Source organism: Electrophorus electricus, chromosome 12, assembly GCF_041902795.1.
Source record: "Electrophorus electricus isolate QZ-2024a chromosome 12, ASM4190279v1, whole genome shotgun sequence".
Lineage (NCBI taxonomy): Eukaryota > Metazoa > Chordata > Actinopteri > Gymnotiformes > Gymnotidae > Electrophorus > Electrophorus electricus.
Genome location: NC_137508.1, coordinates 22,167,310 through 22,193,919, shown reverse-complemented (window position 1 = coordinate 22,193,919; position 26,610 = coordinate 22,167,310). Strand labels below are relative to the sequence as shown.

General features: G+C 46.8%; 2 protein-coding genes across 5 annotated transcripts in view; one reads left to right on the top strand and one right to left on the bottom strand.

Moving 5' to 3' along the window:
* brf1a (BRF1 general transcription factor IIIB subunit a) overlaps positions 1-26,610 on the bottom strand; it is a 40,409-nt gene that overhangs the window by 11,054 nt on the left and 2,745 nt on the right. For 2 of the 3 annotated variants that reach the window (XM_081724669.1, XM_027008232.3), the window contains exons 3-16: positions 26,428-26,505; positions 24,032-24,205; positions 21,210-21,241; positions 19,807-19,879; positions 15,168-15,317; positions 11,992-12,085; positions 11,395-11,521; positions 11,015-11,054; positions 10,590-10,682; positions 8,620-8,883; positions 2,546-2,607; positions 1,452-1,533; positions 1,313-1,368; positions 931-1,196 (exon numbers count right to left, since the gene is read on the bottom strand). In XM_081724669.1, the coding sequence (XP_081580795.1) occupies positions 931-1,196; positions 1,313-1,368; positions 1,452-1,533; positions 2,546-2,607; positions 8,620-8,883; positions 10,590-10,682; positions 11,015-11,054; positions 11,395-11,521; positions 11,992-12,085; positions 15,168-15,317; positions 19,807-19,879; positions 21,210-21,241; positions 24,032-24,205; positions 26,428-26,505 (1,591 nt within the window). Of the gene's footprint in view, positions 1-930; positions 1,197-1,312; positions 1,369-1,451; positions 1,534-2,545; positions 2,608-8,619; positions 8,884-10,589; positions 10,683-11,014; positions 11,055-11,394; positions 11,522-11,991; positions 12,086-15,167; positions 15,318-19,806; positions 19,880-21,209; positions 21,242-24,031; positions 24,206-24,402; positions 24,442-26,427; positions 26,506-26,610 lie in introns of those variants that run through there. The other variant, XM_035531578.2, reaches the window with a different exon arrangement.
* On the top strand, positions 15,834-19,660 carry btbd6a (BTB (POZ) domain containing 6a). 2 transcript variants are annotated; one of them, XM_035531580.2, is made up of 5 exons: positions 15,834-16,004; positions 17,097-17,388; positions 17,471-17,561; positions 17,656-17,774; positions 18,156-19,660. In XM_035531580.2, exons 2-5 carry the CDS (start codon positions 17,186-17,188, stop codon positions 19,186-19,188), a joined length of 1,446 nt encoding a protein of 481 aa, XP_035387473.1. In that variant the 5' UTR covers positions 15,834-16,004; positions 17,097-17,185; the 3' UTR covers positions 19,189-19,660. The 2 variants fall into 2 exon arrangements, with proteins under 2 accessions (XP_035387473.1, XP_035387472.1); XM_035531579.2 differs by having other exon boundaries at positions 15,834-17,388.

Below are 26,610 nucleotides of genomic sequence, written 5' to 3'. Positions count from 1 at the left end.
ATATCATGGCCAGGCTCGAGACCCAAATATATAAAAAAAAAAAAAGAAAAAACCCTAGCAACTGCTCCCAGAATTTTGAGAAATAAAGCAAATTAAGCAAACCTTGTTGTTCTAACGTGGACAAACAAGATTCCATAGATGTGTGCGCGCGCACGGCCCTTCCAGCACGTGGGCCATGGGTGGGCCATGTACTTATGCTAATGGAGAACAACTTGCACACGCTTTCAATTTACAACGGGATTCATCTTTACCAAAACTCATTCTGTTTTGCAAGAACATGTCATGAATCTGATGTAGACTTTACCTTCGTACCATTTTCAACAACAACTTTAAAAAAAAAAAAAAACTCAGGAAGATAACAGCTGTTATTTGATCCTAGTTATGCAACGCACGCACGCGCGCGCACGCACACACACCAGCTTATTAGTTACTGTTTGTGACCACAGGACTGCTATTAACTGGATCTTTCTGAGTGCTGAACTCAGCAGTGACACTGGTACAGGAAAAACCTCCACCTTTTGTTGTGCCTCATACCTGCTCAGCACCTACGACCTTTTATTGGTCACTGCTGTGTGAAGAACACAACCCCCACAACTTCATCAGGGTTACTGCCATGTTGAAAACAACACCCACTACATCCCAATATTACCCAGTCCGCTAACATCCTGTAGTCATGCAGTCTAGTATCTTGTAGTTAGAGTACACTCCAAACACAATGGCATGTACAGATTTACGTATTTAGCTATAACACAGCCTACAATGCATCCCTTCACTCCAGAGCTTTTCCAAACGTCCATCCCATGCGTCCGGCACGCCACATCCTGAGTGCATATCTAGCACTGCGGGATGCACGTCACATGCAAACAGGGCAAAGGCCTTTGTGAGCATGTGTGGTGCCAGTACCCCACCCTCTACCCCCAACCCCCACACCTCTTGCCGAAGCTGCTGGCCGTGGTGGCGAGGCTTTGTGAGGCCTCGGCAGGCTTGCGTTGACGGCCCGGGGTCTTTGCCGTGGAGGTGACCTTGGCGGGGGACTCCGCTGTCGCGGAGGGGCTGCTGGGGTTGGGCTTGTTGAGGTCACGCAACACGTCATAGTTGATCTTGTTGGAGATGCGCTTCTGTTCCAGAAGCTTCTCGATGGCCTCGTCCGCCGTGCGTGCGCTGAACGGCTGCCGCTTCTGCCCCGGCTTCCGTTGCTGTGGCCAGAATGGGGGAATGGAGATGGTGCAGGTAGCGCACGCGCACGCAGGTCAAGTTAGACAAGACACAAACACAACTGCATAATGTTCGAATGCTTTCAAAAGTGTTTCACCTTTTTCTCCTTGTAGATGCCAAGCTCCTTCTCCTTCGCTATTTTCTCCTCCTTTTCTAGACAAGAAACAAAACAACTCAGTTTCTTCTTTCAGTATCCACCCACAAAGCCACACCCATGGGAGGCAGAGCTGCGTCACCTTTCTGTTCCTTGAGGTAGTCCGCGTTCTCTAGCATCCACAGTTCTGTCTTAATCTTCACCTCCTTCTCATTTAGGATGTACTGGGCAAAGGAGGAAGTCAGTTTGTCCGCATGCATGCATTTGCTCGTTGGAAAACTATGGGTGATTATACAATTACTTTTTGCAAGATTAATATTAATATGAAGCCAACACAGCCTGTAATGGTTGTAATAGATTTTAGATAACTAACAACTACTTTTTGGGAAAACAGTGTTTCCCCTTGAATGGGTGACTTTTCTTTGAAGTGCATTCAAATGGAACTTTCTGAGCAGAGGTCATTCAAACAGAACCTTCTGAGCAGAGGTCATTCAGAGAAGCCCTGCTGATTGGCCATTGCATTGTGTCCCACACTCATCCACTCTGCAAACCTCCAGATGGGTGGGGGGGGGGGATCGTTTAATCAACCGCTGATGACCTTTCAGCCACATGCGCAATGGAAATCAGCCTGCCTCTCACGCAAAGGTCAGCGTGTTCGCTTCTACTAATGACACTAATGACTAACGAACTAAGAAACGTGGTCGTCAGGGGCGACCAGCTCACACCGTTAACCCTAGGTAAGCAACCACCAGCCCTCGTCTGAGAGCTTGGTGAAGCGCCATCCTGGCTGAGCAGTATAACGGCTTCACATGCAGGACTGCAACAATCTGTCAGAACAAAATGGCCGCAGTTACGTTTGCCTTTTAATTGATTTCTCTTTAACTAATGGGATCTATAAAAATACTCTTATCGTATTTATTTAAAACGAGGGACCAGACCCCACTGAGCTGTAAACTGCTAACCGCCATTTTGTGCAATCAAACTAGCAAGCAGGCGCAGAGGATCAAGCTGGCATACTTCGGCTGCCCAGGACCGCTGCCAAATTAACGCTCCTGTGTCTACAATCTACTGATCCGTTACCTAAAACCAGGTGTGTCACAGTCACTGGGCCGCATGGTTGTAAAAAGCTGGTTGGAAAAGATGTCAGAGCTTAAAAGATGTTGCCAAGTTGCCTCGAAGGGTCCCAGGTCGAGGCCCAGCCGTTTCCCCGGAAGGAGTTAAGGGGTTAAGACTCACACGGTCGATCTCCTCATCATCGATCCCACTCAGGTCCAGTTCGCCACTCTCCGACGTGCCACCTAAAACACAAAAAGTAAACGATGCTAATGGAGATTGACAGCCATTGTGACGTTCCTTATGGGAGAACATGGAAGAACAGGGAAGCACTTGGAAGAACACGGAAGTATTTGGACAGGGGGTCAGCGGTTTCTTTCTGGGCTAGCCCATGTAGTGCTGAGGTAAACTGCAGGGAGGATGCTAGAGAGAGGAGAGAAATGCTTTCAGAGGTGGTCACGCCCCTGGAAGTGTCAGAGGCTGGCAGTGCTATTGGGGAGACAGATACTCACTAGGCCGGAGACAGAGGCCGCTTTGGCCTGAGGGAGAAAAAACACACACACACAGCTCAAATCTGCAGCCACCGGGGTGTTTGGATTTATTGGAGTTTAAAGGCTACCCGTCACCTGCATCATTAAGATGATTTTGCCGCGAAGCGACTTTCCTTTTTAAATTACAACAAAAAGAGGTAGTGTACATACCCGCACCAACACACACACAATAACACCCAAATCCTTTCCCCCCACATGGCCCTCCTCCTGAGAGGAAGGGAAGCTTCTCTCACACACACACACACACACACGCACGCGCACGCGCACACGCACATGCACACAGAGCAGCTCACAGTTTTACCTAAAATCTCAGTGCTATCGTTCTGCACGAGAAGGGCATCACACACAAAGGGTCAAACGCACATCAAAACCTCAAGAAATGATGATGAACATCGTCGCTGGTCCTCACCTTCACAGCCCTGCTGCATCGCCAATCATGCCTTGACTGTGTGTGTGAGAGTGTGTGTGCACGCACACGTGCGCATGTGCGAGAGAGGGACTCGGCCGATTGCCTGCAGGGTCACTGGGTCTTGCCGAAAGCCCCCTGCTGTCAGTCAAGGTCACTGTAACTGGACGGGGCGTCAGCCACAGGAGGTGGCCGCAGGGTTGCCCCGCCCCTCCCCATCCCCCACCCCACCCCCTACATCCCCACACCTCTCTTCTTTTAACCTCCACTCCCAGCCCAAAAAGAGCCTGGGGTTTCTGGCATTGCTTCATAAGCTCTCCACGCTCTACAGAACCTCCTCCCCTCAGCTGAAGACTCACTCTGCTTCACTCGCCCCTTCTCTCTCTCTCTCTCTCTCTCTCTCTCTCTCTCTCTCTCTCCCTCTCTCTCGCTCTCGCTCTCTCTCTCTCTTGTTCTCCATCTCTCTCTGTCCTTCTGTCAGAGTTATGTGAGGGGAAAGCCCCCAACTGCATAAGAGCCCAAGAGAAAAAAACATGAACTCAGCTCATCTCCAAACCACACACACACACACACACACACACACACACACACACACCAGGACCAAACACGCCATCCTTACACAGCCCATGTTTACACTGCAAACCCCTTCTGGGTGCCTGAGTGTGGTTGGGGGGGGGGGGGGGGGGGTCTCCCCTTATGTGTGTGTGATGTGGTCGAGGATCAGTAGACCACAGAGATTAGTTACTACACTATAGAAATGGGGGGGGGGGGGGGGGGGCCTCCCAGTAACCACAACAGAGGGAACAACATCAGGTGCTACAGACCGTGGGGAAGGAGGGGTCTATTCAAGGCCCACCTGGCTGTACATCACTGCTCTGCTTCAAAAAGAAGAGAGTTAAGGGGGTCAAGTAACAAATTAGAGAGGACACAAGAAACACTAGCGACACGAGTCTCCACACACCTGTCAGGGCTGCTTTTTATTCTAACAACAAACGAAACCAATCCTCCCGCCCCTCCTTTAGATCCCAATTTATCCAGAAGCCCTTATGTTCTGAGTCAGTCTGCACTGAGGTATTGGTCCACGCAGGCTTTAAGATGGGCTCTCATCTTGATCAAAAAGACCCTTCTCTTTATCAGTTACTTAAACACACACACACACACACACACACACACACACACACACACAAACAACTGAAAAGTCTTTTGGGAGGAGAAAGATGAGAAGCTTCATTTTCTGCTTCTGGCTAACACCCAGACAAAAGCCAGAGTCCTTGGGCACAGAGAACAGATAGAGCGTCTCCACAAGCTTTAAGACACAGAGGCAGCGGCTGTGGTTCGCCAGCGCTCCTGGCGCTTCCACAGACGGGTCAAAGGAACTGGGGGGGATAGAAAGCTGGGGAAAGGCAGAGCGAGAGAGAGAGCGAGCACAAAGGAGAGAAAGATTCACTTGTGTGGGGAGAACAGGCAGTCTTAAAAAGGGACCCCCTTTCACCCCTGCAACCTCCCATGGGAAACCCCCTCATTCCCTCACCCACACACACACCTGCTTCTACTGCCTGTAATGCCCAGGGCATGCACATACATGCGCACGCACATACATTTACACACATGTGCACTCAGGCACGCACACGTAGAGAGAGAGGGGAAAATTATTCCAGAGGGATGAAGATGCATGTATTTTCACAATGTGCTGCACAACATTTAGCTTAAAGGCTGAGGAGTGGCTCCTACAAAACCCCCTCCCTCTAACACCAGCCCAACCCAGGCAAACACACACACACACACACACACACACACACACACACACACACAATAAAGTAAGGAAGAAAGTGTGGCAGAAATGGGCCATTTAGAAGAGACAAAGAGCAAAAATATGTTTTAATCAATACCGAAGACCCACTCTTTTGGGGTCAATCCAATGCGCCACTTTAAACTTCTCCATCTCCCAGACTCATCTGGACAGGCAATCTCCCCGCACTTAATGCAGAGATTTACCTCCGGACCTCGGACTCTCTTACCCAGGTTTGGCTCAGGGGCTGATACCCAGAGCGTTCATGAGGGAGCGATGTGGATGACTTTCTTCTCCCCCTGCTATATTATATACGGTTTTCCTGTGGGTACTGGAGGGCGCATCTGCAGGAGGATGAAGGCGGGGACACGCCCGCCTGGAGAAGGCTCACCCTCCATCTGTCCGTCTAAAAACACCCCAAAACATCTGCCCGTGCCCCTGAATGACAATGCAGACGCTGAATGTCATCCACTGTCTCCTTTTCTCTCCGTTTCTTTCCTTCTCCATCTCTCTGCTGTTCTCGTTCTGCCAAACTGGCCTCTGGCCAAGGAATTTAGACAGATGGACTAACTTTTATTAGGGGTGTCAAGGGGTGAGCCACTATCCCGCCCTGCCGATTTTACACACACACACACACCAAAAAAGTGTGTTGAAAAATGAACAAAGAATATTGTAACATGAGCCTTTAGGACAGAGAGAGAGAGAGAGAGAGAGAGCGAGAGAGAGAGAGAGAGAGAGAGAACAAGAGCAAGAAAAAGCATGAGACAGCAAGTAAGTGAGAAGAAGAAAGGGGGAGATGTCACTCTCTTCTCCTGTCTCTGTGTGATCAGAGAAGGGGCAGAGGAAAGAGAGTGACCATCTGTCTGTACTGCCGCTGCGAACACACACACACACACATAGTCCCAATCTTCAGGATGATCTTTACATCGACATCCAAAAGTAAACATAAGCAATGCAAGCAAAGTGACTAGTAACATGTTTAGTTACTTTTGGATTTGCTCCAACAAAAAAATGTAAAAAGCAGTCGGTTGTTTGGATTCCCCCCCGCCTGCAGTCTTTTTTCAAGTCTGACTTTAAACTCATGTCTACAAAATTATAGCAAAGCTATAAAATATTAAAAAATACTAAACAATAAAAGAGTGAGTGTGTGTGTGTGTTTGCTTGTGCACATGTACTCAGTCTTGCATAGAAAAAGAAATAACAAAAAGTGTGCTAAAATAAAAGAGGGCACACGTTGCATGCAACTATTCTGAATGTCACGCCTGTCTGACCCTTGACCTCCCACTGCCCAACAGTCAGAACACCTACACCTCACAATGCCAGACCTGAAATATTACACAGGACACACCCAGAGTGAAACATACACACACTGAGGAGTACAAGAAGGATGTTGGCAAGCTTACCTAAACACACACACACACACACACACACACACACACACACACACACACACACACACACCCCTGTGTACTCCACTCTCCTCCTTCGAATAAATCAGACCAGGCCATTTTCAGTCTACAAGCTCTTCTGTATTTCAGGGCAGAGGTTCAGATCCGTCCACACATAGACGCCCCAGAAAATGAAAACACGCATTTTATTTTTAGCGTAAACGACCGACATTGAAGGACAGGGCAAAGGCTGGCAGACCCACAGCCAAAACGCGGCCATAACAGACGTTATTCTCTTTTTTTGCCCATCAAACCCCAGCTAACCCCAAATTCAACCCCTGTTGCTGGCCTTACTGAAGAGGGAGCAGGCAGTTGAGGGTGGAACCTTTTCTTTTTGCAAATCAAGGCCATTGGGACGGTCACCAAAAGAAACTGTGCACTGCTAATATCAAGGCAACATGGGACTTAACAGAATCAGTTCTAGATGTATAAAGATGCAAATGGTGTTGCTCGGGTAAGACATCTGCGTGCCTGCACAGAGGCCCCACAGCTGAGCTTCCCTCTGCCAGACTGATGGATAAATGACTGTGGCTCCTCTAATCACACTGCCAGAGGGCTTGAAGGCACACGGGGTTACTCCCACAAGAGCAACCTTTTGACAAGAGTAATGAGTTTTCTGTAGACTGCCCCAGCCCACACTAAACACACACCACACGGACATTTAGGGACACACACACACACACACACACACACACACACACACACACACACACACACACGTGCGCACACGCATGAGATGTACGCGTGCGCGCGCACACACACACACACACACACACACACAGGGTGGATGAAAGCAAAGGCACTAATGACAAGGTGCTGTATCCACTTGCTGCTTCAAAGAGCAGAAAGATTGCACAGCCTCGGTCCAATGAAATGCGGCACAGTCAGAACAGCCAATCAAAGAGCCAGCAGGCCCTTTGAACAACCAATCTAGATCTAAGGGAATAAAGCCAGCACCACCTACACAGGGGGTAACCAGCTGCTTCCACCCTGCTTACCACATTATATCGTTCATGATTTCATATGTGGACTGAAAGAAGCACCAACAATGGAATCATTACATTTCATCATTAAATTAGCGGCACAGATTTTTATTTCTATTCACAAAAGTTACCATGGAGATAAATAGTGCACCTGTATCAAATGTCTACTGCACTAAATTCACCTTTATCCATGGTGAAAGCCAATCAAAACCAACATGCAAATGAGGGCATACATATTAAAGACCCAGACCGAGAGACAGATGACTAACTCCAGTTGAGAGCAGTGGTATGCTGAAAACTGTCAAAAGCATTAAAATGTAGTCACTGTCAGCAATAAAAGAATCGCATGGTTGATGATCAGTTGATGGCGATGACTTCAGTGCTTCTTCTAAATCATGGCAGCAAAACATAATCTCTTCTCAAGTCTATACCTGTTCAGAGGTTCTTCCTCTGTAGCAGCTAAATTTGCATGTCTTATTGCAAACGTTTGCGGCACTCTGAGATCCTGCTCTAGCAAGTCACCTTCCTCCGCGTATATTCCTACTGTTACGGTTGCAGAGTTTGCCATCATTCTCACGCCAAACGGACCAAGAATGTGCCTTTTAAATAAATCTGTCATCTCACTAAATGGGAGCAGAATTTTGTTGACGACTTGAATGTGTAAACAAATACTGGTAGAGAAAAGATCATCCAATGCACATTGGCTTCATTCCAGGGCATTTACCATCAGAAAGGTTCAGGTGGTATTTTTTTTGCGGAGCTGTGCTCCTGTAGGAATCTCACACGAGGAGAAAATATGGTGGCACCATACTTCACGCAATCAGTAAAATACATCGGTAGTCGATATTTATGAATGAGAAAGGTGTAACTAATGCCTTACTGTTAATTACTGTGAATGTCACTTTAAATCTGCCGATACATTTTACGAATATGGCCCATGTGTTTTAATTATAACCCGTTTGGGGAAAGTGGAGCGTTTCTCTCTGTTTGATGTAAAATGCTGTAAAGGTGTGAACGGATGACCGTGGTCAGAGAGAGTGAAGCAAAGCACGTGAACGAGGCTCTCAGGCCGTCCCTCACCATTCTCCTTCTCCTCTCCGATGCACCTGGCGATGGATTCGGAGAGGCCGAGACTGGCGGCCGTGGGGAGAGGGCCGAGCAGCGCCTCCAGGGGAGGCCGCTTGCGTGGGGAGCCGCCCCGCTTCTCTTCCTCCGCCTCCTCTTCGTCGCCGCCGTGCAGGCCCTCCTCGCACAGGTACGATGCCTCCGCTCGAAGCACCTCGTTCTCAAACGGGTCGCCGGCGTCTCCGTGGGCTCCTGACGACGCCACGGAGATCGCGTCATCTTTGGGGGCGGAGAGGGGGTGTGAAGCGTAAAATAAACAAATGAAGGGGGGAAAAAAAGGGGTTGTCCAAAAAAAAAACAAAAAAACAAACAAACAAAAAAAACAAAACACGAAAGGCAAAGGTTAAAAATAAGCAAAGAAGAAATTAACCCCAAAATGATATAAATACCACACTAATACGCTGGCTGAAGTCCAGGCAAATTAGCCCGGAGTACAAAAAAACCCACTTGTTGGCACGAACAGCTGAAAAGTTCAACAGATGATAATTATAGCATTGTGTTCGTGTCTGAACCAGTCTGTGTTGTTCAAAGATTTTAAATCACAAATTATACATGAATCAAACGCAGTTATATTTTTCTTTAAATGTAGGGTTTTTCCCCCCCAGAGTTAAGATTAATGCGCTGCATCAGATTGCGGAGACTGGATACAAGAATAGGGTCACGCATTATCATTTATCGCTGTAATCGTGGAGATAATCATTTGTCTGATTTAACATTAATCGCACAAGCCTGCTACAGAAGAACAAAGTAGGTGGAAGTTAAGGTACATGGTGTACAGAAGAGCACAGCACATGGAAAGCTACCTGCTGATTCAATATTACATAGTCATTTGGTTCCATGTTTGGTATGTAGCAATTTATAAAGTACTGCAATTCTCCAAGTACCACAATTCAATACTGCGATCATTTTGCCTTTTTTTCCGCTTTTTGCTGAAAAAGCAAAATCTCAGAAAATGCTTCTTGATGGGAACACAGTTTAAGATGCTGCTGACACAGCTGGTGACTATTTTATTTCCGCATGACGACAGGAACTGCCCTCCTGCAGAACCGTGATTTATAACCGAATCGATTTTTTTTCCTCTGTCCACCCCTTTAGGGAAAATTCCTGCTGCATCACTGCGAGTAGAACATACACAGGAAGCAGGAGAGAGAGAGAGGGGGTGGGGGGGGGGTCTGGTCTGGGACATCTGCCTTCTACAGGATGAGGAAACAGAATCAAGGTGTTAAGGTATTCCTCAGAGGAATTTGCATAACAACATGACTCGTCACGAACGTTCTGTCGCTAATTAGCTCCACCGGTAATGCAAAGAAAAAAACAGAAAAAGAAAAAATAAACAAACAACAGAGCAGAAGATGAACGAAGGTGCGCCTATGGACACAGAGGCAGTTGCAGTGACTGACCATTGTTACCGGGGCTGATTAAATATGTCATTTAGGCTTACATAATGAGCCAAGCAGTGAGCGCCTTTTCAATTACAGCCCGAGTCCAGTTTTATCTGCTCTTTGAATCAAGGCTGAGCTCTCATTCTGCTGACAGAGGAGACTTAATAATTACCCAAACTCCACACACACTCACCTACAGCACCCCCCCACCCCTTCACGAACACACACACACACACACACACACACACACACACACACACACACACACACACACACACACTAAAACAGATATATGAATAGACCCATGGAAGACTGCTTGATTAATCCTTTGCAGAAATTATCATTAAACATGGCTGAAGGACATGGGGTGGCCGTTTTGGATGCTTGACTAGGATGAAAGTGAGTGCACAAAGAGCATAAACTCACAGCAGCACACACAATATTTAAAGTGCGCGCGTGCGTGTGTGTGTGTGTGTGTGTGTGTGTGTGTGTGTGTGTGTGTGTGTGTGTGTGTGTGTGAGAGAGAGACAGAGAGATAGCTACCGTTTCCAGCATAGGCCGCATACATGCCTCTGGGTTTTGGCCTACTGCTTTCTAGCTCCATTTCAATCTCATCCTGATAGCCACAAATTTCACCTGCAGAACACACACACACAGATACGGTTTGTTGTTGTTTATCTGCATTTGTTGCTTGTTTTCACTCTTTGCCTCATTACATTTCGGGTTCACTCAAGCTGCATGTTTGCAAATGTGTGGTGTACTCTTGATGGTCACAGTTTGAGAGGTGAGGGAATGCTTCTTAGTTTAAATTCTGTGCATCCTTTTGGAAGTGTGGGTTCACACACGCAGGCGCAGACACACGTGCGCGCGCACACACAAACATCCGTTCACCACTGCAACACTGCTCTTGTGATGTGTGATAAGTTTTCCTTAAATATGGATACATATCTGTAAATTCTTCACTTTACCTTGAACCTCATCTATTGTTTTAGCCAGTTCTTCCTCAATCTGCAGGAAAGAAATCAAATGCAAATTTAGGTAAAAGATGAAGCAGATTGCTGCTTCAATTCAATTAACAATACACCTAATCAATATTGTATGCTAATTAAAAACATGAATATGATATATGGACTGAATGTATAAAATGATGAATGCATAATGGCTTCCTATATACCTTTCCCTTTGGTATTAATTTAAATAATTAGCTACAATGCACTTTATTATAGTAATATAATTATTATTAATTATAGCAATACCAGTAATTGTCTTGCCTTTCCCTTTTAGTGCACTAGGCTTCATTTACCACACAAATACACAGAGTAAACACCCTACGCACTACCCTACTGACCTTTGCAAGCCTTAGCTTTCGCTGACCATTTTTGAAAGAGGGCGGGTCACACTCCGCCTCCAGGTCCACTCTCATAAACTCCTCAATGGTCAGCTCACTGGTGGGCGTGTCCTCAAACTCACTCAGCCTGTCAATCAGATCACATGGCAGGGGTGCAAGAAAGAGACGGAAATACTACCAGGACGTCTATTCATGTCATGTCCACATGTGAATATGCATGTGTGCACTGAAGGACATTACTGATCAGGCCATGAGAATAATGTGTGGCGAAGTAGGGGGTAAGGGGCCAAATGTGTCACATGTGTGAGTGCTCAGAGACGCTGGAGGAGCCATGACATCAGCATTCCCACACAACGCTGTTCCTCTACAGGCTAAACGATAGGCGTTTATAATGAAGACCAAAGCACATCAGTCAGCAATTCAGAGCTTGTGCCCTTCCTCTTCTTCAGCCTATCACCACCCTCCCCTCCCCAGGGTGTCGATGACCTCACCTTTTCTTCAGCCTATCACCACCCTCCCTTCCCCAGGGTGCCGATGACCTCACCTTTTCTTCAGCCTATCACCACCCTCCCCTCCCCAGGGTGCCAATGACCTCACCTCTTCCTCAGCGTGGCCTCACACACCTTCACGATGCCGATCACGTCTTTGATCGTGCGACGAAACTCGTGCATGCGGGCGGCGACCAACAGGGCTGCAGACCACAAACACACAAATTCAAATGAGAACATAAAAAAAAAAAAAAAAAAAAAAAAAATTACACTCCATGAAATACAACTCCACAACCATTTAGAAGCAAGACAGACAGACGTACAGACAGGGTAATACAAAGCTACTGCAACGAAACATTAATGGAGTCTTCAGTAAAGCATCTTGTCTCTAGATGTTCCCCCCTGTGCAGCTGTCGGTACACAACTCCCAGAGCACCTGTGCACGCTGCAGTGCCCAAGCTCCTCCACTTTGCCTCGTTCAATAAAAATGAAGTGGAAGAGACACACGGTGGGACATTCCTACCTGACCGTGCAAACCTGACAACCAGATGATGGCTGCGCTAAGGTGGCACGCGTGCGTGCATGTTGCACGGACGCGGTGTGTCCCATGAGTCCGAGCGGAAGCATCTCTGATCGACACAGTGGACATTGGTTGAAAGTTCGAGTTTTAAGGCTTTGATCTAGAGCAAACGCCATGTATACGTCTTTTACTTTGGGTTACAGATCTCTGTGGTACACGTCAGACAGCTGTAAAGGTACAAAAGATCAAAACCAACATTCGGTGAATGTGGGATAAGTAAACACTTCAGAAGCTTTTTTCCTGCCACCCATCCACCGGTCCTGTTTCCCCTCTTTCCATTCTTTAGCCTATGAGGTCTTTAAAAAAAAAAACAAAAACAAAAACCACCACCACATGATAGCTTTAGTTGTTATATATCAGTGCATGCTGAGTTGGGTGCCTTCACTGAAACTTCAGTTCACATCAACGCCACCAATTATTTTAAATAAAGTAATACAAAACAAACAAACAAAAATAAGTTAATTAATTAATTAAATATAGCCCTGAACATTACTAGGTAATCCAACACATCGCAGCAATAATCTTGGAGCTCATAGCAGGGAGCATGAGTGCCTAGCCAAAGCTTACAGAAGCCAAAGTTTCCCCACAAAGCCAAACCACTGCACTGTGTCAGGAGGGGTGGAGTACAACTCCCAACAGCAATGCAGCAGTGCACAAAGTCCCCGAGCAATGCACTAATTACCACGTGTGAGCGTCACAGCAAGCAGAGAAAGTGTGTGGCCCGAGATATGAAGCCTGGGCACAAAGAATTATGGGCCTTGTAATTAATGCCACCAAAAAAGTGCCACTGGATACAGACAATTTTACTAGCATAACCTGCCACTGGAGTTTGTCATAGTGGATTTGTTCTGTGGTTAACCTCACTGGTTTTCTCTCATAAACCATACTTGCATAACACCCAATTGGCAGAGAGTTTAGTAACTGTGTCAATGCAGACATAACTGACAAACTTTAATGCGATTATGGGGGTGTTGTACATCTGGACTTACAACCCACTCCTATGACCTCAAACTGTTGTCGGTGTGACATTACTGCACATATGGACTGCAAAATGGGAATGACGTGACCGGGGGCTTCATCATTCCTCGCTTTTTCTTCATTTTGACCTCAGCTGGTCGCTCGCTCATTCTCCCCCTCCTACCTTGCAAACTCCCCCAAAGTCCCCCTTCCGATCCCCAAGTGCAGCCCCTGGAAGATTCGTGTCGGATGAATAATTCAGGCTTGGCAGGAGAAGAGGACAGAACGTGATGAGAGGAGAGGGAGATTAAAAAAAAAAAAAAAAACCCACCCCAAAGCGAGAGGAAAGGAGGGGGTACTTATTCTAATTACAGCTCAAGCACCACAGCCCAAAGGAAAACATATGTGGAGTCAGCGCGAGAGACCCAAAAATCACTGAGCACCACTCAGCTCTGCAACTCTTTTCTACAACTCGACTGGATCCAGTAGCTGCTCAGCCATGAAATACATGAACGGAACCTTTGTGAAACGGTTTGACAGTTACAATTCTGCACCCCTTTCTGCAAAGAAAAAAAAACCCTTTCTGCAAAGACTTCATTCATTCAGGTTTCAGATAACTGGTATGGTAATTACTACCACCTTGGCCCTGGCTGGTGGCGCTTAATAAACAGACCTGAACCGGTCTCAAACCGGGCTCAACCCAGGTCGATGGATTGCAGGGGCCCTTGTCTGCAACCCAGACATAAAAGAGTTCAATATTCTGGGCAATGGGCTTTTAGACTATTTTCATCCCTTTAAAAAAACAGGTAAAATATTTTACAATATTATAAATGTTTGATACTAAACTAGCAATCATTACATTTTTCAGAAAAAAACAAAAACAAAACAAAAATATGATAAAACACTGCTCAAAAACCAACCAGACTGGCTCGTCAGTCCTAGCTGAGAACAGTGGATGTGGTCCTACTGAGCGGATTTGATTGACAGCCCACTGTCAGAGTTGCAGCTTACTACACTACTCAAGCAGCACTGAATATAACGGTGCAAGGAGGAAAAATCAGAATCTTACAACATAAATGTATGAACTTACCAATGAGGTTTTGTCAAATAATTCTGAATTTGCTGCACCGGACAAGCCTCGTTCAAGGCTGCTGATGAAATGGAAGGTTTTTCTATCAGGATGAAAACTAAACTTATAGGCTTAGACACAGTCAGCCAGCTCTGTGGAAATACTACACAGACTTAACTGCAAAAGAATCTACATAAGGCTTTAACATAAGGATCACCCATGTTACATTGGAAGGGTTAGAAATTCTGGCAAAAATAAATTTAACTTGGACTGAACTTGAGTGGTATTCACAGGACACTTTGTATATGTACATTCTTTGTGCCAAAGAGGAAGAGTAAATTTCTAATTAGGTTAAGGTCCCCGTAGCCTGACTAAACACAGCAGATCTGTGCGTTAAGAAAGTTCTTTCATCTGTAAATGAAAGCAAAAAGGGGGGGGAAAAAAAGAAAGAAAAAAAAAAGTGGACAGTAAGAGAATTGGATGTAAAACCGAAATACACTATAAAAGTACACGAGTCAGTGTGTGTACACAACTGGCCCAATACCCGTTAGATGAGCAACCTAGGACTGTAGGCCCTTATATGTACGCGTCTGTCCGCTGTGTCTGCTCAGGGCTACCCTGTACTAGCCAACATCATTAAAAAGGTCGTGGTTGATGAGTCGCGCGTTGCCATGGATACCTGCTCCGCAGAGCCCGGAGGGTCTCCGTCCCGTGTGCATCCAGTCCCTCTTCATCCTCTGCACGAGTCTCAGCGCTGTCATGGAGACCTCGTGACTTTTGTCCCCGAACTCCAGCATGTGCGCGAAACGCGGAATATACAGGCACGGATCTGCAGACACACGCACGCACGCAAAAGCAAAAAACAAAACAAAACAAATAAAAAAAACAACCCGACTTGACCCATTTGCGCACAAACTGTAGGCCTATCGTTTTGATGGCGTTCTGAAAGTGATTTACTTCAAATAGCTGGCTGTTCCGCTTAAGATGAACTGTCGCGTTTTGTTTCAGGCGACTGTTTTGATCGCGGGTTGTTGAATTCACTGGCAGCACTGGTCCATTTCCTAATAGAACTAACTAAAGCGACCCAGTTATTTTCACTCTGAACAATGAATGATTTCGTGAGAACCTTTTCCATTTATCATATTAACCGCCGAAATAGGACGTTTTAACGCAAATCTCGGCTTGTTTAACGCATAAGAAACGTGTCGTCTGACTGTGGGAAAGAACAGGCACATTTCCAAACGGTATCTAGCACACGTGCTGCAGAAGGCGCTTATAGCGGGCTGTGGATTGGCGCGGGGTGGGTTGCGGGGGGTCCTGCGGCTGAGCCCTCTGCTGGAAGCCCCGATACCTGTCCGCTCCACAACAAGTCCTGTCCAGACTCCGGTAGAACTCGGCCGGTGATAAAACTTCGGCGGCTTTTGAGGACCCGCTCAGTGCGCGTTTGCCGCGAACACGGCATGCGGGTTCACGGGCTTTATTTGAGTCCACTGGTCAGCGCGTCCCGAGGACCGTGGTAAGGACCGACATGTTTATCTGTCTTGTTTATCTTTTTCTTTGACGTTTAATCGCAACAAATGCCCTGCAGCCCGGTGTACAGGATAATTTACCGAGTGCGCACTACGCATCGCCCGAATCCAGAATTCGAGATGCATTTTGGAAAAAAAAAGATGAGTAAATTTGGCTTGATTCGTTCGATCTGAACTAGTTATACATCATGTTGGTTTCGCCGCGTTACAGAAGGAATTAATGATATTGCTGACTACTGGTAAGTGGTGTATGTTAACCAATCTCTGCGCCACTGAAAAAATGCAAACATTTAATATGAATGCATACATTGCTGTAAGGTTAACTTTACATTTGGCTTGTTGTCAAACAAAAGAATGATTAACAAACCTATATCGACACCAAAATGCTGTCCAGTTGACAAGGACCGTGAGCATGGAGAATTTATTAAATCTATATGAAGAACTAAATAAAAATTATTTAGACGCCGATGTTTCCGCCGGCATACCCGTGCGCAGGACGGACGGCACCTTTAATATCTGACGTCGCCAGCCCCCGTTCCGCGGATTGGTCGCGAGAAGAGGCTGGAGACGTGAAGAGCGAGACCACTGAACGAACTAGTTAACGGAGGAACTCCCGAATCGCTCAGTCGTCTGGAAAACAAGCGCGTCTTTCACATCTATGGGCTTCTGGGATGTCGACAAGGATACAGGCAACGTCACTGGGATTTCTTCCAAAGCGCCGTAACTGAGTGAGAGCTTAAGGCGGTTATCAGAAAGGATGCCTGCCCGCCTGGCCACGGAGATGCTGCTGACGAGAAAGTAGAAGTCGGAGTCGATTCCGCGGGACAATCCGTTATCTTAAGCACTGCGATTCTAACACATTTGAGCAATAAACAGCGGATTTTTTTTTCTGGGGTGGGGTGCATCGGATTTTTTACGGATAATTCCAGACAGCTGGGGAAACTATCGTATTTGATTTGTTTGTTTACTCGTGCAAACTCTCCGCGTTCTGATGCCTACTGCACCAGAAGCAACAGAATGCAGGTTGCTCCATCATGGCAGGATCATGAAGTATTTGACTCTCCTACTCTTGCTTCCAGAAACGCTGAAAAAGTCGCGCAAGGCTGCAAGGCACCCGGCCAGGCTGCCAGTATGCTTTGATATCGTTACTCTGTCCTTGAAGAAAAAAATGGCAGCGGAACTCTACCCCGTGAGCGAGAAAAGCAACACGCAGAAAAGCGAAGCCACCACGCTAACTCTATCCGAGAGGGACATCCAAGCAGTCACGCAGAGCCCGACCACCGCCACGACTCCGACCACCGAGCAAAACATCAACAATAACAACGTGGACGTCCCGAGTTGGCCGTCGGCACATCCCACACTTCGCGAGAGGTACATTTGTAGGCTACATGTAGCGATATTCCATCAAGATCTTGCATTGAAATATAATTTAATTATCTTTATTGTTTTTCAGGAACGCTTTGATGTTTAATAATGAGCGTATGGCAGACGTACATTTCATCGTCGGTCTGCCAGGCGCAACGCAGAAAGTTCCGGCGCACAAGGTTGGTTCATAGCCCTCACTGAAACGGCGAGTGAGCTAACGGGGACGGATTCGTTATTGAGCTATTCTTTCGTCTTTTCCTCTCTTTCTCGCAGTATGTACTGGCAGTTGGGAGCTCCGTTTTCTGCGCCATGTTTTACGGGGACCTAGCGGAGGAAGGTTCGGAGATCCACATACCAGATGTGGAACCCGCTGCGTTTTTAATTCTGCTCAAGTAAGCCTCCCTAATCTTTGCTGCCTAAAAATAGCAGGGTTACCATGCTTTCTAGCGAACAATTACAAAACGATGGTCCCTTTGAGGCCTGGGCACCGAGGTCCCTGTGGGGCTGAGATATCTTCCTCGTTTCTCTGCTATTAGGAAGAATTTATTAGATCCGAGTGATGGCTGATTCTCCTTTTAAAAGGAAGGGGGGAAAAAAAGCTTACTCCTGCACAAATAGCAGCATGATGCGCCCCCCCCCCCCCCCCCCTTGTTGGAACAGATCCACTTCTTTAAACGCACTGGTTAGGTTTCAGTCCTGTTGATGTTGTGTTATGCACGTGGCACTCCGCCTTGTAGCTCTTGGTGTTTAGTTCCCGCGTCCCTCGTCCTCAGGTACTTGTACAGTGACGAGATCGAGCTGGAGGCGGACACAGTACTGGCAACGCTCTACGCCGCGAAGAAGTACCTGGTGTTGTCGCTGGCGCGAGCGTGCGTAAGCTTCCTGGAGACGGGCTTGGAGGCGCGCAACGCCTGCGTGCTGCTCTGGCAGAGCCGCCTGTTCGAGGAGCCAGAGCTGGCGGAGCGCTGCTGGGAGGTGATCGACGCGCAGGCCGAGCTGGCGCTGCTCTCCGAGGGCTTCTGCGCCATCGACCGGGCCACGCTGGAGAGCGTGCTTGGGCGGGAGACGCTCAACGCCAAGGAGGCCTCGGTGCTACAAGCAGCGCTGGCCTGGGCGGAGGCAGAGTGCGGGCGGCGCGGCCTCAGCCCCTCCCCACGTAACCGGCGCTCGGCGCTGGGCACGGCTCTGCACCTGCTGCGCCTGCCCGCCCTCAGCCTGCAGGAGTTCGCCGACAACGCGGCGCAGTCCGGCGTGCTGACGCTGGAGGAGACGCGCGACCTGTTCCTCTGGTTCACGGCAGCCGACAAGCCGGTGCCGGGCTTTCCTGTGGCGCCGCGGGCCGGGCTTCGCCCCCGACGCTGCCGCCGCTTCCAGTCAGCGGCGCGCCGGGGCAACCAGTGGCGCTACCGTGGGCGCTGCGACAGCATCCAGTTCGCCGCCGACCGCCGCGTTTTCCTCGCCGGCCTGGGCCTGTACGGCTCGAGCGGCGGCCGCGCGGAGTACAGCGTGCGCATCGAGCTGAAGCGGCAGGGCCAGTTGCTGGCACAGCGGCGAAGCTCCTTTGTCTCCGACGGCTCCAGCGCCACTTTTCCCGTGTGGTTCGAGCACCCCGTGCAGGTGGAGGCCGACGCTTTCTATACGGTGAGCGCCGTGGTGGAGGGCAGCGAGCTCAGCTACTTCGGCCAGGAAGGCATGACGGAGGTGCAATGTGGAAAGGTCACATTCCAGTTCCAGTGCTCCTCGGACAGCACCAATGGCACAGGTGTGCAAGGGGGGCAGATTCCTGAACTGGTGTTCTATGCCTGAGGGTTCGTACCCGTGCAATTCAGAGAGAACTCGCTGGGTGTTTGGGTCCAGAAACATTTGGTTAGCCCATGAACAATAATGCCAAAAGACACGATCAGATTAGACATTAAGAGGTCGGGGATGACTTCCAACTCTGAAAAGGAATTCTCCAAATGTATTTATTTCTTTAAACTTATTTTAAAACTCATACTGTAATTTAAACTTATTTTATTTTTTAATTAATTATTCACACACGGCCTCTGTCAGAGAACAGGAGGAGGGTCACACTGCGTTCGGAACAGCCAACCCTTACTAATGTGCTTTGTTTTCATTTCCAATTTAATATTTACTTGTTTATTTGCTGACAACGTGAAGTTGAATGACAGAATACTGTGCACTAGGGACAGACATGTGACTGAAGAATGCCAGCAATGGCCAGTTTCAAATCACAAGTCTTCATCTGACTTAGAAATAAAAAGACAAAGGAGCTAAATGAAGTGTGAATGATCTGATGAGATCTGATATGTCTGACCAGTCAGGTGCAAATTGTATTTATTTTTTGTAGTATCACAGTGCCCTCTAGGTAGGAAAGGGTGGACTGCATTTATGTAGAACTGTCTGTAGGCAGAGCAGACTTACCTATGGCTGGAGCATTAATGCACAATTCTCTGGCCAACACTAGGAAGGTTCTTCCCAGAACATACACGTTCACCTTGAGGGAGAATGGGAGAGCAGAAGAAACCAGCATGAGAACAAAAGGCAGAAAGAGACAAAGAATTAGCAGGCAAAGGGAAAACACCCGTCGGTCAGGGTCTTGAGACTCCAGACAGGGTCTGCAGACAAACACACACTGTGACGAATGTATTTTCACTGTGGTTTTTATTCTCCCTCACTGTCTTTGTGGCTCTTAGAGTTCAGTGTGAGGACTAGCCTAGTCTGAAAAGGGTGCAGATACAGGGAAAGGAAATCCTGAGGGTTTTTTTGTTTTTTTTTGAAAGACCAATGTCCGGACAAAGTTAGACAAAATATTGAAGAGATTCACTTTGGAAGCAATCAAGTATTTTCTAACACAACAACAGTATATTTAAGTCATCTATTCTGGGACTTTTTAGAGTAATCCCCAATTTCTCTTTGAGCAGTACAGTGGCAAGTGATTCTCAGTCTGGTATGCATTCGTAACACTGCATTGTTCTTCTAACCAACTTTAAGTGAGGAAAGCCTTGAGCTAATCTCATTTATGGATGACACGCTAGCTGGAGATTTCCACTTCAATAAAGCCCTCTTAAATATGCAGCCAGCACATCTCCATACTAGATCACACATGCTAGATGCAGCCTCAGCTAAGACAGCTTCCGACAGGTTAACTCACTGTAACACAAGTTCCACTGCTATATACACACACACCCTTCCATCTGGGCCCTAAGCCATTAAGAGAGATCCCTTTGAGGAGGTCATGACCTTTGTAACGTGGAAGGGTCTTCATTCACACTCTCAAGAAGAGAGGGGAGGAGTCAGGGTCTCGTGTATGAAAAGTCTGGGGAGAGACTGAGGCAATTTATGGGTCCAGTTCTGTGCTTCTCAGACACCATGGAAACCCCCAATATTTCAGACACCCCAGGAAGGTCCGTGTGTGAGAGTCTGGTCGTGTGCATGGGTGTGTTGGCAGAGTGTAACTTGACAGCTGGGAGGATAAAAATACACAATCTCCACCCCAGCTGTGTGTCTGAGAAAATATCCTAAACACACACACACACACACACACACACACACACACACACACACACACACACACACACACTCTGACCAATATTAATGTCTTGCTAAATAAATCAAGATTAAAAAAATTCCGACATGAGAAACTGCATTTATTCCTCTTAACTGCAGCCTGTCTGCACAAACACATGCGTGCACACGCGCACACACACACACACACACACACACACACACACACCACTTGTCAAAGGCTCTCTCTCCATGAAAAGGAGTTGCTTGCAGTATTTAAAAGGTGCAAAGCTCCATTAAGAAATGAAAAACCAGCTCACCTGCAGCAGATCACTCAGGTCCAACAGCATATCTAAAGGAGCCCAGTTAAAGATTATACATTCAAAACAGAAATATTACGAATGCTGTTCAGTTGAATACTGATCATTAAGATACTCTTGCATTGCACATTAAATTTCAATATCCACTCTACAAACAATTCAAGTTTAGTCACACACATCCACTGAAGCTAGTCAAAATATCAGAGAGAGATGACAACAAAAATGTTTAAATCTGTTTAAAAGAGATTTGTCACCACATATCCCAAACTGGACACAAATCAGAAGTCTCCTGGAAACCAAGCAACTGTGCCCATGGAGACGACCACACCTGTCCAATGAGGTCCGAGTGGATTAATAACACATTTAGAACACCACTATTATGTGATTAGTTATGATGACAGTTCAGAGAGATTACAGATTAAATTACTAAACACAACCAGTCGTATTATTGGATACATCAGGATTAGACTAAGGTGTAGTAGAGGCTTGTCATTATTTTATCCTCAAAAAGCACATTTCAGCTAGGATCAGATGACTACTTCACCACAGTTGTTTGGACCACGTGTTGTGCTTGAAGGCAGGAACCCACTGATGTCCAATTACAGACCACATACAAAAACAAACAGGCACGATAAAGTCGGCCTGCTGCTGATCAAGTCACATATCACATCACCCCCATTTCTCAGAGTGGTCTAAATGAATTCATTTTCACTGATCACTAAACAGTCAGGACAGGTATATTTTGACTGGCACAAATCAACTGAATGAGAACGCTGCTTCCTGCATGAGTAATTTTGCTACAAAAGCACAAAAGGTTTGTTTTTGAAGCTTTAAGGTCTCATACAGGTTCTTCTGAACAGCTTTGACCACACACACACCCGTGTGTCATCATGCCAGCATGATTGATGTGGACTTTTAAACAGAGAGAGAGAGAGAGAGAGAGAGAGATCGGTGGACAACATAAGACAGATTTACATAGATAACATTCTAAAAACAGAAGAGACAAGCAAGGTTTTTAGCACAGTTTAAGATGACTTTTCACTGCGTGTTCACAATAGTGGCTGAACTGAATCTGCAAGTATTCGCCATGGGTTCAAATTCTGCAGTCAGTACTTATGTTCATTATATCAAACCTCACAGAACAGCCATCCCACTATACACTATCCACAAACACCACAAACCACTCAAATCATAAACAGGGATTGAAAAGCAAATGCCAGTCAACAGCACACGTCTGCCACGCTCATCCCACTCAGAAAGAGGCAGATCACTTCATCAGCATCTCACACACACCCGGCACATACACATGTACATGCACACATACGCGCACAGACACTGCAGATGCTGTAAGGCAAGATTAAATGACGTTTCGTTGACAAGAAAGCTTAGCAGGAAGCAGCGTTTTACACACGTACGCATGCCCACACACACAGACACCTTGTTGGCTATGCAACAGGAGAGTATAGCTACGCATGTCAGTAATCTATAGAATTATAAGATAAATATGAGCAAAATCAATACAATCAAATGCATATAGGGCATTTTATTGGTTAATTGCAGTTTTAAGACCATGACCTGCTTTATTAAGGCAAGTATGGGAACCATTTCACTGAAGATTTAAATGAATCCAAACATTCATTTTGGCAGGTGTTTTTGAGAATAAATGATTAAAATGCTGCCCCTGTAGCATCACAAGACCACACACACTCTTGTGACTCATCCGTCTTTCAATAATGAAACTTTTCCAGTGGAGGTGTGTGTGTGTGTGTGTGTGTGTGTGTGTGTGTGTGTGTGCGTGCGCGCGCGCGCGCCAGTCCCTCTCCCTCCAAACGAGGAGGAAATCTCCCATGGAGAGGCACAGATGGGGTTGGAGAGGTGGGGACAGTGGACATGCACATTTCTGAGAGCAGAATGTGGCTACCTGAAGGCAGTCTTATCTTACCTACCCCGTCGACCAGTGGCCCAACACAACCTACCCCGCTCAAAAGCATGGGCCTCGAGGTCTGGATTCCTTCATCTTCAGTACTGCCTGTACACTTTACCTAACAACCTTTCCAAACTGCTACAGGACAGACAAGAAATGTAAATCTCTCAGCAACAACAGCAGCATGAACCCTGGCAGCTGCTGATGCAGGACAGCAGGTGACGCGGCACCTGTGAGCACCGCTCTAAGGTTATTGTGGTATTTCAGACCAGATCGGTGCAGGGTTTAAGCCCATTTGTGATTCTGCTACACCAGGAACATCTGTGGCTGACGGATGGAACGCAAACACCTGCCAATCATTTCAGCATGGCAACAGTACGAACACACAAAAGGTACGATCCGCTAGGGAGGACCACTGGCACTGCTTAGGCCTCAGCCCAAACAGACAGCCATCCACAGAAAGGACGTGTCAACCAATCACTTGGGCACTGCCCCGTAGCCGACAGATCCTTCCGTCTCTTCATCTACCCACCCACGTGATCCATACATGCATTCAGCTCTTACATAATATGCCCAAAAGGCTTTATTCATGAATGAATAATCCATTATATTCACACCTTTTCCTTGCACACACACACAGAAATAGAGACACTTTCTCTCAAGCTCTCTCCCACCAACTCTCTGCCTCTTTTACCATTACACCCCCCTCTCCCACAGACACTCACTCACTTTAACATTCTCTCTTATCCACCACTACCCATGAAGTATACGGTGTCTCCTCACCCCCACGCTCTCTCACTCCGTCTCTCCGACACGCTTATTCACCCGCACCCCCCCCATACACCTTCACTCACCCACACCCCCCACTCTGTTCCTTTTATCCTTTCCTGAAGGATACGTGGCGTACCCTCGGTGCGACACACCAGGTAGAGGCAGGCAGCGATGACGTGGGCTGACTTGCGGCCGCGTGTCAGCCGCTTGCTCAGAGCCATCTTATAGAAGTTGAATGCTGTGTCCAAGCAGTGCTGGTTCATCTGCAGCTGATGGCCCAGGTGCTTTATTTGCCGCTTGGCTAAACAAACAAACAAACAAACAAACAAAAACAAACAGGTTAGGCCAACAAAAGGTGAGAGGCTGTACCTGTGAAGAAGTAGAGTTAGAGTAAAATTTCAAGAGAGTTTTTAAATGTATCTAAACTAAACTGATATGTCAACAGTGTTTGGGGGAAAATCCACACAATAGTCTGAATGCAGTGCTCATCGTAGTCACCTTAAAAGAGCGATGCTTTCTGGTGCATCATCCTAGCGTCTGTGAGGAAATGGGTTTAAATAGACAAAGCTTAGTACGCCACACATCTGGCTTCTCTGGCATCTGCCTGCAGTAATTCAGTCAAAACGGAATTGAGCTTCTACCAGCTGCTTTTTAACATTTAACAATGTTGTTCTCAGCAAGACAGAGAGCTGAACCAGGCCAGCTGAAGGACATAAAAGATCTGAAAGGTCTCTTTCTGTGTTACTTAAAAGGAGACATTTCTTGTCTTTGTTACTTTTGTTATAATAATAAGGCCAATAATCATGACTTCTTTCTTACTTACGCAACAGAGCTCTACTATCTATACTAGCTAGGAACACATCTATTTGAGTATAGGGTTTCTGTGTGAGGAGAATATAAACGGTTCTATTATCAGAGTCCAAATCTAGGAATGAGAAGTGGAAAGCAAGACTTAGGAGAAGCCCTAGGTTATTTCTACAAACTCTGAACCTCATACAGATCCCTTGTTCTTACAACTCACATACCCACACACACGCAGGCACACAATAAATCTCAATACGCACTGCAGGCACTTAATATCTCTCTCACACACACACACACACACACACACACACACACACACAAACGTACAGTTAGGCACTCACACACAGGCAATAAAGAATTCTTCCATATGCGCCGTCTCTCCAAACAGACATTCACACATGCACAAAACATGCACACATGCATGCACACAAACACACACACTGCCCTGAGTATGTCTGGCCATGATGATTCATCCATTACCACAGACCCAGGAAGCAGGTGGCCCAGACACCTAACGGACTCCTCATTTATAACAGCATGAACAATGTTTCCTTAAGAAACACTAGACCATAGTTAACCTCAGAGCACGTGTACATACGAGTGCTCACACACACGCGCATGCCTTCCCCAGCCAGATCAGGACTCGCCTCTTAAATCTTTTCCACTCTGACACAATAGACAATGAAAACACAATTCAATATAAAGCCTAAGCAATCACTGTAATGACAATCATAGCTCCCAATCCCTCTGACACACCTTATGTGAAATAGTGGGGCGGGGGTGGGGCTACTGAACTAAACTTGGTGCTATCCAGAACTTGATGGGACATAGAAGAACACGTGAGAACTACAGCCCAGATACATGTGCCTCAGTCTTTTCCAAAGAAAGGCTCTGCATTACGGTTATTCTGTGCAACCGGGTGTGCTCTCAGGACTTGGGGTAGGGGGACATTTCTTATTATGAAAGGGGGACAAAATCTCCAAACAATCAAAGAAATGGGGGGAGGGCATCGTCATCGTCGAGGGTTGTGAATCTCTCTCAGTGGCTACATATGTCAGGGGAAGCGTAAGTTGAGACTGTGCAGCAGGTTGCTAGGTGAAGAACTACCCTGGTCTCTATGACGATCACCCACGGGCTTGCAGCTCAGCTCCTCCTGCGCTACCGTGCTAGCATCCCATAACATGGCGATGATGCGGAGCTGTGCAAAGCAGAACCCCCCCGGTCATGCCGGACCTGACCGCCCTCGTGTGAACGGCAGGTGAACACAGGCACTGTGCCAAGTATTATGTAACCTATTCATGCACTTAGAGGATGATTATAAAGATGCACTCGTCTTGTTTTTGCACTGATTGTATAGCAAATGGCCTCAATTTGTCCTGTATTTTATAGCAATGTACTGTATTGCACCCATCAATCTAGGTTTCAGCAATGACTCTTGGTTCTGCCAGTGTCTCGGACTAAGGAATTCTTTGGAATCTAGCCTATTTGTACTAGATAACAATACTTTTCTGTGTAGATAACTAAGGACATTTGTAAGGAGCTCTGGATAAGAGTGTCTGCTAAATACCATAAATGTATATGTAATTTATATGAGGGTCTTTACATGAATGCCTTGGGAACACTGCCGGAGACTTAGGAGACCATTATAAATGCAATACGTAATGTAAATGAGTGCAGTATGAGATTTGTGTGAATTTGCCCTGTTCACTGCTCACTCACCATTTTGTAATGTCTGTGCCCTGGACTCCTTCCCCATCCCAGTGTAGTTACCGCCCAGAGATGGGCCATTGCTTTGACCTGTGGCATAAGAACACAAAGCAACAGAGCGGTTTTAAAAGCAATTACTTTCCGCCTTCTGTGGCGTCTCCTTTTTCAAAGGAAAGTGCACCATCTGCTGGTCGA